The sequence below is a fragment of the Canis lupus genome, chromosome 27, assembly GCF_003254725.2.
Source record: "Canis lupus dingo isolate Sandy chromosome 27, ASM325472v2, whole genome shotgun sequence".
NCBI lineage: Eukaryota > Metazoa > Chordata > Mammalia > Carnivora > Canidae > Canis > Canis lupus.
This window is the reverse complement of record NC_064269.1, coordinates 39,094,680-39,107,491: the sequence shown is the minus strand read 5'-3', so window position 1 is coordinate 39,107,491 and position 12,812 is coordinate 39,094,680. Positions and strand designations below refer to the sequence as shown.

The window sequence follows — 12,812 nt, the reverse complement described above, 5'->3', positions numbered from 1 at the left end:
GAATGATCTAGGGCAGCAGTTCTCCAAGTGTGGACTTGGGACCCATTGGGGTAGAGGGTGGACACCTTCTCAAGGTGTCCATGAGGCCAAAACTATTTTCCTAATCACACAACAACGTTATTTGACTTTTCCCCTCTCATTCTCTTATAAGTGTGCAGTGGAATTTTTGAGAGGCTACATGACACATGATGTTGCAAAGGATTGAACGCAGAAGTAGACGTGAGACTCCAGCTGTCTTCTATTAAGCCAGCCATTAAAGAAATTGGCAGACATGTAAAACAATGGTATTCTTCTCACTACTTGTTTTTGTTTCAGAAAACACGGCTATTTTTCAAGAAAAAATTCTGTTTATATTAACATGTAGTGGGTTTTTTATTGTCATTTTTTGCTTAGGGTTTTTTATTGCAGTGTCATTGACATATATTATTATATTAGTTTCAGGTGCAATAGGTTATCATTGTAATTTTAAGTGAATTCATAAATTTCATATATTAAGTCTCTGATTTAATTTCTAATATGATAAATACTGACAGCTATAACCTTCGTAAAAGATTGGGGTCTTCAGTAATTTTTAAGCATACCACGGCGTCTGAAGACCAAAACATGAGAGGCACTGGTCTAGCAGGAAAGGCCCTGCCCAGAGAGCTGGCCCGGCTCTGCTGCTCTGTCCACCCAGCCTGGAAGCCCCTGAGGTCCCGGAGCCCCAGAAGCCAGAAGCCCCGGGGCAAACCAGGGTCCTAGAGACAACAAACACCAGTCTTTCCGAAACAAGAGAGGCCTGTTCCTCCCTCTGGGGGCGCAGGGCCCAGGGAGGGAGGAATTCTTCTCCCACCACATAAAGCCACTCTGCCAGAGCACAAGAGGCACTTTGTAAGGCCCAGGCGGCAGGGAGGCAGCGTTTGGGAGGGCACCTACCGTCACCAGCAGCCTGCCCCGGCCGTCCCAATCCATCTGCAGGTCCTCCCCGTAGCTGAGGCGCACGGAGGCCATCACGGTGTGCTGGATGCGGAGGTCACCTGGAACAGGGCAGGGACAGGGTGTAGGCCCCGAAGCGAGAGGGCACGGTGGTGACAGGCCCATGTATCGTGGGGAGAGACGGAGTCTCTCACAAAGGACTGTAACAATGAAATCAAGGAGCTGGGGACAGATAGGGATGTCCATGAGACATAAGGGGGTTTCAGAAGGAAGGATAATCCAGGTGAGTTTAGTACAAACAGCCTTCCCTAGAAAGGAGCCCCGGTATCCCAGCTGTGCCTTGCCATTCACTCTACTGGCACAAGAGGGCGGCAGAGGCTCCTCTGCATCCTTGGTTTAGGAGCTGGCCCCCCACTGAAGCCCATTCCCCACCCCTGCCGCCCTTGCACACCACTTCTAGGCTGCACCATGCTGCATGCAGAGCTGAATGCAGCAGTTCTCACTGGAGACGAGGTAGGAGACATACCTCTTGCCCTGGAGGAAGGTACCTCCTGGGGAGACACACACAGCATTAAACACAAGTGGACCTGCTATGTGTAATGCCAGGATAATGGGCCACACGGTCCACGGAGGTCACAGGCAAGAAGGCAGAGGGCTCTGAGAGCCACTTTGAAGGTGAAGGTGGCAATTATGCTACCAAAAGGGTGTGGGGCTACCCAGCAAATTCACTGGATAGGTTTTTCCCACAGGTCACAGGGGTCGCCTGGCTTTGCCCCATGACAGGCTCTGGTCTGACCCACCACCAGCCACCCTCTAACTTCCCCGCATCAGCTTCTGCTCCTCTCCCACCTCAAAGCAGAACCAGAACTGTTGTGCCCAACCCTCAACTCATCCCTTTGGCTCAAACCAAATCTTCTTGGTCCCCTTTGCCCCTCTACCCTCTCTCCCTGGCCTGGAGCAAAGCTCCCTTGCCTCCAGACAGTTCCTCCACTCCCCCTCCTCCTTCAGGAAGCTTTCCTTCTTTGCAAGGATGCATGTTGAGAATAACCATCCCTCCACAGATAGCTCTCCTCACAGAAGAGGTGGGCAGTTAGCATGGCTGAGGGGCAGGGGCGGGGGCTCTGTGGGGTGAGTTTGACCAGCCCCAGGCCCCAGTGGCGGAGGAGGGAACGCACCTTGCAGGAGAGGAATCTGGATATCCTGGCCATCCATGGAGACTCCTCCCCCATGCTTCAGCTTCACAAGGCTGTTGTGATGTCCAGGCAGGCGGACGGTGACCGAGCGGGTGCAGACAGCATCCAGGTCATCGGCACACTGCCAAGAGGGGCGCCCAGGGTGATGTTACCACAAACCCCCTGCCCAGCGCCCCAGCCTGGGACCCACTTACTCAGAGAAAGAACACAAGCCCAGACAGCCCGAGGCCTCATTAGGAGAAACAATTCTATTCTCCCAGAATGGTCTCAGTGAGTAGGCCCCCCTGGAGGCATCCCACGACAAAGCCCTAAGCCCCACATCCCCAAGCCCTGCAGCTCCCCACACCCTTTCCCTAGCCAGGCCTGGTCTTTATTCTAGGCCTCTGGCTATCTTCCTGTTGCTTGGGCCAGTGGTTCCAAAGCAACACTAGGACTTCAATCCTCAAGGGGAGCCGTGTGCACCCTAGATTTCTCCCTCCTCGCTCCAGTCTCTGGAGGAGCGAGGTCTAGCACATAGCACAGCAGCTCATAAAGGAGCTAGGACCACCTTGCCCCCACCCCATCCCCACCTCCTGACTGGTGGCAGTCAAGCTCACCTGGACAGTCTCTATGACAACAGAGAAGGTGTGGTCCTGGCAGTCCTGGGCCAGCAGGTAGTGGCAGACCCCACTGAAGGTGAAGTACCTGTTGTCGAAGCTCTTGAAGTGGGACTGTCCTGTGACCAGACACTCGCCTGGAGGGACACAGAGGAAGGCGGTAAGCACAGGAGGAGGGGAAGGGCTCCCCTTGGGGTGGCAAAGGAGGGATGCATGGGCACACCGGGCACCTCCTGTGGAACGCCACAGGCATCCTTCCCCACACCAGTCTGAAAACAAGTTCGACGGGGGGACTCTAACTCAGGTCCCAGACCTCACACCACAAGAGCCCAGAGGTGGATCTTCAGCTCAATGCCTCACTTACCAAAAGGACAACCAAGAGAAGTGACAGCCACACACACAAGCCGCAGCTTGAGCTCCCAGTTCAGGGTGGCTCCCAGTCCTTCCCCACCGCCACCCCACAGGTTCTGGCTCTTGGGGGGAGGCCTTTCTCTGCACTGCTGTTGTGGGGGGCTCTGGGGCATGGCCTGACCCAGGAGAGGCCTCTGAGGCAAGCAGGCAGAAAGGCCAGCCCAGATGGAGAACTGGGTGGGGGGGGGGGTGAGACAGGCATTCTCCAGGCTCAGCAGGGCAGGGGCCAGGGCGCCATCCTCGCCCCGCAGCCGAGGGGTGGCTCTAAGGCCTTCTCATGGGCAAGTCAATGTTGTGACTTCAGTTGGGGCCAATGGGGGGCCAGGAGGCCATCTGCCCATGATCTCACCACCACCCAAGCCAGTTCCCTAGCTCAGGCTGACACATTCTGTGGGTGGGTACGAGGACTCCCCTTCATCATTCCCCATTGCAGAGCCCTCAGCTCACCCTCCACCTGACCCTGTTCCGTCCTCCCCCAGACCACAACCCAGCCGTGCGGCTGGCCCTGTGCACTTCCAACCAGTGACCACACATCCTGGAGAGTGTCCATGTGGGGTGGGGTGGGGGACCTCTGCCAAGGTCTCCAGGGATCCCCTATAGGCCCCACCCCAGCTCAGGGCAATCCCATCTCCAGAGACTACAATAGGCCCATTGAAGCTGAAGCGGGCATCTGGATCCCTTCCCAAACTCCTTCTATGTATTTCCTCCCATCTGGGCCTTCTACGTTTTAGAAAAATAAATATAGACACACACCATGGCCATTCTGTAAAAGTAGGGGGCCCTCCTTCCCACCCAGTCACCCTTGACCTCCAAACTGCAGACACCTGTTCTCCACAGCACTAATCCCGTCTAAACCTCAAGTTCCGCCTGAGAGGGTATTATAGCCAGTGCCACCTGGGCCCACCCCCCAGGGCTGATCAGGGGGTTCTCAGAGGCAGCAGAGAGATTCCAGCCGCTCATCTATCAAAGATAAGCTCCACAGGCCCCCTCCACCTGCCGCCTTAGGCCCACACTAGCACTGAAGGGCACGGCAGGCATAGCTTTGCATCCAGGTGTGGTCCTGCCTTCGGTGTGTGCTGGAAGGCAGGGCCAGGGAGAGGAGCCTCAGCGTACTATGAGTGTCCTCTGACTGTCCCCCCAGGGCAGCTGACCTCTTCCTGGGACAGGAAGCTACACTCAGCCCAGAAGAAATTAGGAGAAATTAGGGAGGCCCCAGATCATTGTCAGCATCACCCTCTGTGATAATAAAAAATATAGTCTTTATTCCTGGTTCCTGACACAGAGCTCCTAAAACCCTTGGAATATCCTGGGTGATAGGAGCATCTTTTGCTCTAATGAAACCACTCTTGGTGGGCCCCTGGGTAGTAGCTTCAGGGGGGCTTGCTCACCAGAAAGACCCAGGCAAGATGAGAGTTGGAACTTTCAGCACCCCGTGCCCCTCCCCCCAGCCTCCAGGGACAGGAGAGAGGCTGAGGATTGATGATCCATCATGCCTGTGTAATAAAACCTCCATTAAAACCCCTAAAGAAGAGGACTTGGCAAGCTTCTGGGTTCGTCAATGTATCCACAAGCAGGAGGGTGGCCACACCCCAGTTCCACAGGGACAGAAGCTCCTGTGCTCAGGACACTTCTGGTCTTTGCCCCATGCATCTCTTCATCTGGCTTTTGATTTGTATCCCTTATAATATCCTTCATAGCAAACCAGTAATAATAAGTAAAATGCCTGAGTTTTGTGAGCCACTCTCACAAATTACTGACCCTGAATCAGGCATTGTGGGAACCCCCAACTGGTAGCCAAGCCAGACAGATGGGGGCACCCTGAGAACCCTGTACTTATGATCAGCATCTGAAGTCAGGCTGTCTGAGGGGATCGAGCCCTTAACCTGCTGGGTCTGCACTGATTCCTGGTCGTTAGTGTCAGAATTGAACCATAGGACACCCAGTTGGTTTCCAGAAAGTCGAAGATTTGGTTAGCTTGGGGAAAAATCACACACATTTGGTGTCAGAAGTGTTGAAGTAGGAACAGCTTGTGTCTTCCCACTGTGTTGCCCCCAAAGGGGAGCAAGAGTGAGGAGTCACCATCCATGGAAGGCAGAGTAGCACAGGCAGGAAGGTGGGGGCAAGGGTCATCCCAGCTGATTGTAAATGTGCTGAAATTCCAAATCCATGGGGTCACAGGAAAGCCTTTCTAAAACAGCGACTTCTCAGAACCCACCATCATCCTGCAAACAGAGTGGGGTGGCCCTTTGTGTCTAATGTCTTGACCCGATGGCAATAAAGTGGGTGGGAATTCTTCCCCTGACCTTTCTCTGTTTTCTCAGGAGCGCTCTTATCTGAGTATGAAAGTGGACCTGCATCAGTTCTGACAAGGCCTAGGAAAAGATGGGTCAATGTACAAACATGTACAAACAAACATTCACAAGCAAAACTTTCAGAGCTAGAATCTAATTGTCTGATCTGATTTCCTGCTCTGACCCCCACTGACCTGTGTTCTGAAGTGCCTCAGGAATCAAGTCTAAATACTACATTTAGCTTATTGACTTGGTATAACTAAGGACGAAACTGAGAGCACAGGAAACCCAAGAACACAGATGGGGAAGTTGCTGGGCTAGGAGTTGGCCCCAGGAGCTAGAATTGACCAGAATAAAAGCTACAGGGCAAGTCACGCAGCCTCTGCCCGGAGCACGACAGTCAGGACATTCCCAGTTGGATAGTTGGTCAACCAGCAAAAGGCAGCTCCCCACAAACAGCTGGCCCACCACCCAATGGAGAAAGTGGGCAATGGAAGTGTGGTGAATCACTGAAGAGGTGATTCTTAAAATAGCATAAAAAGCAGAACAGGGGCAACTGGGTGTGTGGCTTAGTGGTTGAGGGTCTGCCTTTGGCTCAGGTCATGATCCCAGAGTCCTAGGATCAAGCCCCTCCTTCTTGCAGAGAGCCTGCCTCTCCCTCTGCCTATGTCTCTGCGTCTCTCTGTGTCTCTCATGAATAAATAAATAAAATCTTTAAAAATAAATAAATAAAAATAAAAGCAGAACAGCTAGAAATTAAAGCAGACCCAATAAGTGAATAAAGATCCGTCGTCTTGAAGAAAATGGAAAGAAATCTCTCATCTGATGGAAACACACTACCTCTTCTAAAATAAACCCTTTTGTTTGCAGTAAGTGAGTCCTCCACGGAGCTTCTCTGTTCAGCCCATCTGCTTCCATCCTGTTCTGGCAGCCTACAGAAATGCCAACCCCCAGGCCCTTAGCAAAGCAACACAGACTCCCCCAACGTAAGTTTGCACCAAAGCCTGCCTCTAAATCACAATAACATGATCTCCACCAAATGTGCAAGACTTTTTTTTTAAGATTGTATTTATTTATTGGACAGAGAGAAAGAGAGTCAGAGAACACGAGAGGGAGACGGGCAGAGGGAGAGGGAGAAGCAGGCTCCCTGCTGAGTAGGGAGTCTGATGTGGGACTCCGTCACGAGTCCTAAGATCATGACCTGAGCCAAAGTCAGACGCTTAACTGACTGAGCCATGCAGGTGCTTGCAAGGTGCATTTCTAAGTGCTTCATGAGTACATCTTGTTTACTGCTTCCATGAAGCAGTCATCATTACCCTTAGTTCACAGATGAGGAAAGTAAAACACAGAGGAAAACTCACCCAAAGGCTCAAGGTCCTCAGATACGGATTTGCATGTGGGCATTCTGTCTGGCTTCAGAGCCCAAAGCACTTGAGACCACCCAACACTGCCTCATGGGTTGGCTCCTGCAGTTTCTCATAAGCCTGATTTTGTGAGGGCCCAGCCTGAGTCATTCTGAGCCTTGGCATACACAGGCCTATTGCAAGGGGCATCTGTACAGCTGAGTCTGGATATAGAGACTGAGTGGAGAAAAGCCCTGGCTTCCTCTACTTCTATTTTTTTTTTTTTAAGATTCGTTTATTTATTTGAAAGAGAAATGGGGAGAGGGGCAAAGAGAGGGAGAGAGAATCTCAAGCAGACACCCTCCTGAGTGCAGAGCCTGGCACGGAGCTTGATCTCATGACTGTGAGATCATAACCGAGCCAAAACCAAGAGTCAGACTCGCAACCAACTGAGCCACCCAGATGCCTTTAAAAAATAATAATAATAAATTTATTTATTGAAGAGCCCTGGCTTCTAAAGGTGGTACACTGGCTTGTCCTGAAGGAGGACTGGTGTGACTCCAAAAAACCCAGTACTGGCTGGGGCAGGCTCCAGGAGAGTTTCCATGAACTTGGGCACTCAGATTCCCCAGGTGAGCCCAGCTACCTAGGAGTGCCTGCTCTCACTGGACAGGCATTGGCCCTGCTCATATAGCCAGTGTGCAAGTCTGTCTTCCCGAAGGCTTCAGAACAGACAGCTTAAATCCTAAAGGTGAATCACAGGGCTGGGTTAGAATGCATCAGAAGTTATCCAGAACCAGATGAGTAATAAGTTACACCAAGGCTCTCCCCTGCCCCACGGCCAAGCCTAAGGCAGGTCCAGACTCTGACTCTCCTGCCTGCCCCGATAGCCCCAGCCACACCACGTGCCCCACCAGCCCTCCCCATGCCAGACTCTTTTGGGTGCCTGCCTGTGTCTCAGTCCTTCCCTGATCCTGCTGAATGAGGCTGCAGGGGCTGCGGGGATGAAGACAGGCTAATGTTTATTGAGTGCTTACTTTGTGTCAGGTAACAGCTTCCTCCAGATGAAGCCGTTGTTATCACCCCTGTGTTACAGATTAGGAAACTGAGGCTGCAAATGATCAGACGGTTTGCTAGAAGTCACTTAGCTGGGCAATGGGACTGGAATTCCAGCCAGGCTGAGCAAGTCCACCGCCCAGGCCCCCAGGCCTCTGCTACGCCACCTGTCCATGTGCATAAGATGGGCAAATGAGAAACCCTCCACTCACACCTTTCCAGCTGCAGAAGAGAACCTTCCACACTCTTCCATCAGGAGTTTGAAATACTAACCAGGGCTTTATTTATTCGAGGAATAGTCCCTGTGGATAAGCATGATCCTCCCTCGTTGACCCTGCCCAAACATTTACAGTTCGATGGGAACCAAATTGGCAGAACTTTTCTGGGAAGTATGTGTTGCAGAGGAAAGGAAGAGGAAGAGAAGCTTGGGGTTACAGAAAGGGAAGTTTGGGGTAAACCACAGCTTTGCTTGGAGCTGCCCTAACTCCTAACAGGAACAGAGGAATACAGAGGGCAGTGAAGGCCTAAGGAGTATTTAAGCTCTAGCCCTCCCCATATATGCTCCATATCCTCCCCCTGATGCTCTTTTGGGCAATTTCTCTTCCCTCCCACTCCCCATCCACCACACTCCCTGAGCCAGGAAGCCTCTAAGATGCTCCCCACCATGGTCCCACCTCTTGTATTCATGACGTCGTGTGATCCCCTCACCTTGAACATGGACTGGATACTTTGACTTATTTCTAGTAGATATAATACAGCAGAAGTGAAGGATGTCATTTCAGAGATTGGGTTTTTAAAAGACCATGGCTTCTGTCTTGGCTGCTCTCCCTCACTCTCTCTGAGGTCACTCACGCTAGAAGAAGCTAGCTATCATGTCACGAGGCATCCCTTCACAAGAGGTCCACAAGGTGAGGCGCCAGGGCCTGCCAACCATCACATGACTGAGCTTCAAAGTCGCAACAGAGCCTTCAGATAAGACCACAGTGCAAGCCAAAGACTTGACTGCAACTTCATGAGAAATCTTGGGCCAGACTCAGCCATACCCAGGTTCCTGACATACAGAAACTGTAAGATAATGAATGTTTGCTGTTTGCTAAGTTTGAGGTAATTTGTTCCACAACAATAGACGACCAGTACACTCTCATCTTACTCCAGAGAATCAAAACCCCTCTCTATTTCTAAGATTCACAATATCAGCTCTTGCAGGGATTGTGGGCAAACCATAGCTTGCTCTTTGCTATGCTAGCAGAGTCAAGCATATCCCCTTCTAGAACCTTCCCATCAGAAGCTCTACCAGCAATTGTCACACTGGGGGCATAAGACAGCCCCCCTTACAACTGAATCACGGCAAGTTATGGAAATATGTCTATGTGCTACACGTAGAAATGGAGTGGGAGATGACCAACTAAACTCCAGAACTAGAAAAAGAGGGTCAGAGCTGAGGCTTTGAATATACAGAGGAAGAGCTTAGTGATTGTGTTGGCAAAATATCAAACCACTCAGTAGACTGCAGTAGAGTTGGAACTGGTTATATTTCCATCAAGGCATCGAGAAAATTTCTTACATCCTCGGCAAAACTATCTTCTAGGTTTTGAACTGAATACCAGAGGATTGTATTGTCTGCCCCAGACCAAGCATTCCATCATATGCATAGTGAGTGTTCAAATCATTGTTGGATGGATGGTTAGAAGAGCAATGGATGGACAGATAGAGGTTTGCATGGATGGCTGGTTGGTTGGTTGGTTGGTTGGTTGGTTGGTTGGACAGATAGATGGATAGGTAGAAGATACTCCATATAGAAAGTAGTTATTAAGAATTCCTAATCTGGGAGTGCCTTAGTTGTTTGAGTGCCTTAGTTGGTTGAACATTGGACTCATGATTTTGGCTCAGATCATGATCTCATGGGTTGTGGGATCATGCCCCAAACAGGGATCTGTGCTTGGTGGGGAGTCTGCTTGAGATTCTCTCTCTCCCTCTCCCTCTGCCTTTTCCCTACTCTCTCTCTGTCTCTCAAATAAATACATATCTTAAAAAAAAAAGAAAAGAAAAGAAAAGAAAGAATTCCTAATCTGGTAGTCTAACAAAAGACAATAAACAAATTCCTAATTCCATCCATTGTGGCTCACAGATCTTATACAATGAATGCTTATTATTTAGACATTAACTTTTTTTTAAGTCATTGGCAGCAACTTCATGTCTTTCGAAGGGTTGCTTAGGTTTTTCACAGGGTGGGATGATGTTAAATTGGAACATTAATATCCCTTGGAAGAACAATCTTTTGTTCTTCATGCTTCCTTTAAGAATTGCATAGAAGGTAAACTGGCTGGTAGACTAATTGACCTAGCCCTAATGCCCACTTTCCATCTAGTTCCAGAATTTTCCCAATGTGGTGAGCACTACGCAAGGTCCTAAGTGACCCTCCAGCCAACAGGCCCCAAATATGATCCCAGTACCCATGTTCAAGCCCCATCAGCCCACCAAAGCCAAATGGCCTCTTGGGGCTAAAGGGAGGGGAGCCCTTTAGCCGGCTGTTTGCCTTGCAGCTTTTTTATTGCACTCTATAACCCATGGGAACTCAAAAAATAGTATCCTGCATAAGAGCTGAGGCTGAGCTGGCCTTTAACTAAACATGGGACCTCTCCAGAGCCCATGAAGGATGGCAAAGACATACCTACAAAGGAATAGATCAAGGAAAGAGAGTAAACATAAGGGCAAAAGCAGCAATCAGATAGTTGTGAGTTTGAGTCCTGTCATTGTCTCTTACCAGCTGTGTGACATTGAGCAAGTTATGTAATCTCTGGCTCTGCTTCTTCTTTTGTAAACCTAGAATAAACTGTACCTGCCTCATAGGCCATGTGTAAAGTGTTTCCACAGAGCCTAACACATAGCAAACACCGTGTGAGTGATCACAAAGAGGAAAATTATCAGGAGAAGAGCCAGGGTTATTGGAGGGTGAGGCAGAAGGGAGCCTCAAATGGGCAAAGTTTGCAGCAAACAGAATAGATTTGGGGCCAAACAGAAGACCAAGTAAAGGGCAGAGATTATAAAGCAACTTTTCCTAAGAGATTTCCGGGGAGGGAGGGAGGTAGAAGAAATCATTTGGAGGTCTGATTTTCTTAGCTCGTAGGCCATTCTAAGATCTTCCTGTCAGACATTCCAGAAACTTCTCACTTTGAACATAAAGAATCACCTGGCCCTTCTTCCTCTTAATTTCCAAAGGATTTGCATCATCTTTGTTTAGTAGACTGTGACCCTCTGGTTCTTACAGCTCACTGAACCATAATCCTTTGAGCAAACAGGTGAGAAGAAAAGGACAATAAAACCTGAGCCCAGGTGCATTCTCGCCTTTCAGCTATGCAGGGTGTCCCTCTGCTGGCCCGTGAGGCGGGTAGCAGAGCTGGGATCCAAAGCCAGAGCTGTGGTCAGGGGGTTGTATCCAGCCTGTGCAGAGGCCGCCTTCTCTTTGCCTTGAGATTCGGCCCACCCAGTCTAGCAAGGGCAACATACCGTTAGTTCCCTTCCGAGAAGGGAGGAGAAGAGCGGAAGGTGGCCTACCTGGGCATTCTTCATTGCTGCAGATCCACAGGCTATTTCGGCAAATGCTATTGGGGAGAGAAGCACAGGTCATGGGTCATCGTGCAAACACAAGGGCACATGAACAGATCTAGAGCCCATCACAGATCCTACAGCCCCCAAAGGGAGAGATCTGGGGAAAAAAAGGAGCTGGTACTAGGGGGATCTTTATGAGGCTGAAGGTGAAGAGCACAGGGCTGTGGCCAGAGGGGTCTTGGAGCTAAGGCCAAGGGGAGAAACCCTGATGGAGAGATGAGAGGAAAACCTAGAGGACCCAATGTTCCTGAAAATCCACCCAGCCCCTGAGCAATGAAATTCCTACCCCCCCAGCTGCCCTCCCCACCTCCAACCCCCCACCTCACCCCCTATACAGCTAGGAGAAGAGAGGACTGCTGAAAGGTGTACCATGCAGACCCCCCACTGGGCAGCCCATGGAGGCTCCTGGAAGACAGCCCAGCAGGAAAAGACAGCAAAGGGAAGAGGCCTGGAGATGGAACAAGAGCACTTATGTCTTCAAGGAGAGAACGGCCTGTGGTGTGGTGGCTGTCATATAGCCCTTCTTCAGAAAGACGCATTAATTAAAGCGTAGTTTGGAGGGAAGCTAGAGACAATGTTTGCATGTAAATGGTCCTTTCCTCCCCGCCCCCTCCTCTCAGCCCATCCTTCCTCCTCCTCATTGATTGCCCCACCCTGGCATCTCAAACTCTTCTCCCTCCTGTCCCTCTGCCCAGACTGATCCTGTTGCACCTGCACCTGCCTCTCCTGCCATCCTCTTCTTATCCGCCCCCCACCGCAGTCCCTCCCAGACCACACAGCGCAGCCCCAGGTACCAGGTGTGGCAGTCCTGTAAGAGGGAGGCGCCCGGAGGGTACCGTTGCCCAGCATGCACACAGGAACACTCAGCACTTCCCACGCAGTGGCCTTCATCCAGGAGCTGGCCCTCTGGGTTCAAGGGCATCAAGACAAAGACTCAACTTATCATCATTACTCATCTCACAGCTACAGAATCCTTGTGGGTGATCACAGCTTTGGGCTTCTGCAGGAAGCTCAAAGAACCTGTTCTGTGATGTAGCTCCTTCCCATTAGTGGGGGAGGGGGATTATTCATCTCTCTTTTGGCAAAGAACTGGGGGAAAGAGCCTTGCCCAAGGTCCACCAGTGATGAAGGCATGAGCCTAGGCCGAGAGCTTCTCCCAGCACGCTTGAAGAACTTGTTGTATGACTCTTACCTTTCACATTAATGCAATGAAAAAGACAGCATTATTAATCTCCTGGCACAGATGACGAAAGGAGGCAAGAGTTGTGTTCAAGATCTTCCAGTGGGGAAGCCATTAGTCAAAACACACAGGCCTCACTCTCAGTAATTAAACAGCATTTTCCACCAAAGCCCACATGGCCCCTCCTGAGAAAAACTTTCTAGTGCAAAGTTCTTTTT

General features: G+C 50.5%; 1 protein-coding gene across 1 annotated transcript in view; it reads right to left on the bottom strand.

Moving 5' to 3' along the window:
- VWF (von Willebrand factor) overlaps positions 1 to 12,812 on the bottom strand; it is a 137,338-nt gene that overhangs the window by 88,177 nt on the left and 36,349 nt on the right. Inside the window, 5 exon segments of the mRNA XM_035707072.2 lie at positions 916 to 1,016; positions 2,091 to 2,229; positions 2,705 to 2,841; positions 11,361 to 11,407; positions 12,209 to 12,320. Coding sequence (XP_035562965.2) covers positions 916 to 1,016; positions 2,091 to 2,229; positions 2,705 to 2,841; positions 11,361 to 11,407; positions 12,209 to 12,320 — 536 coding nt within the window.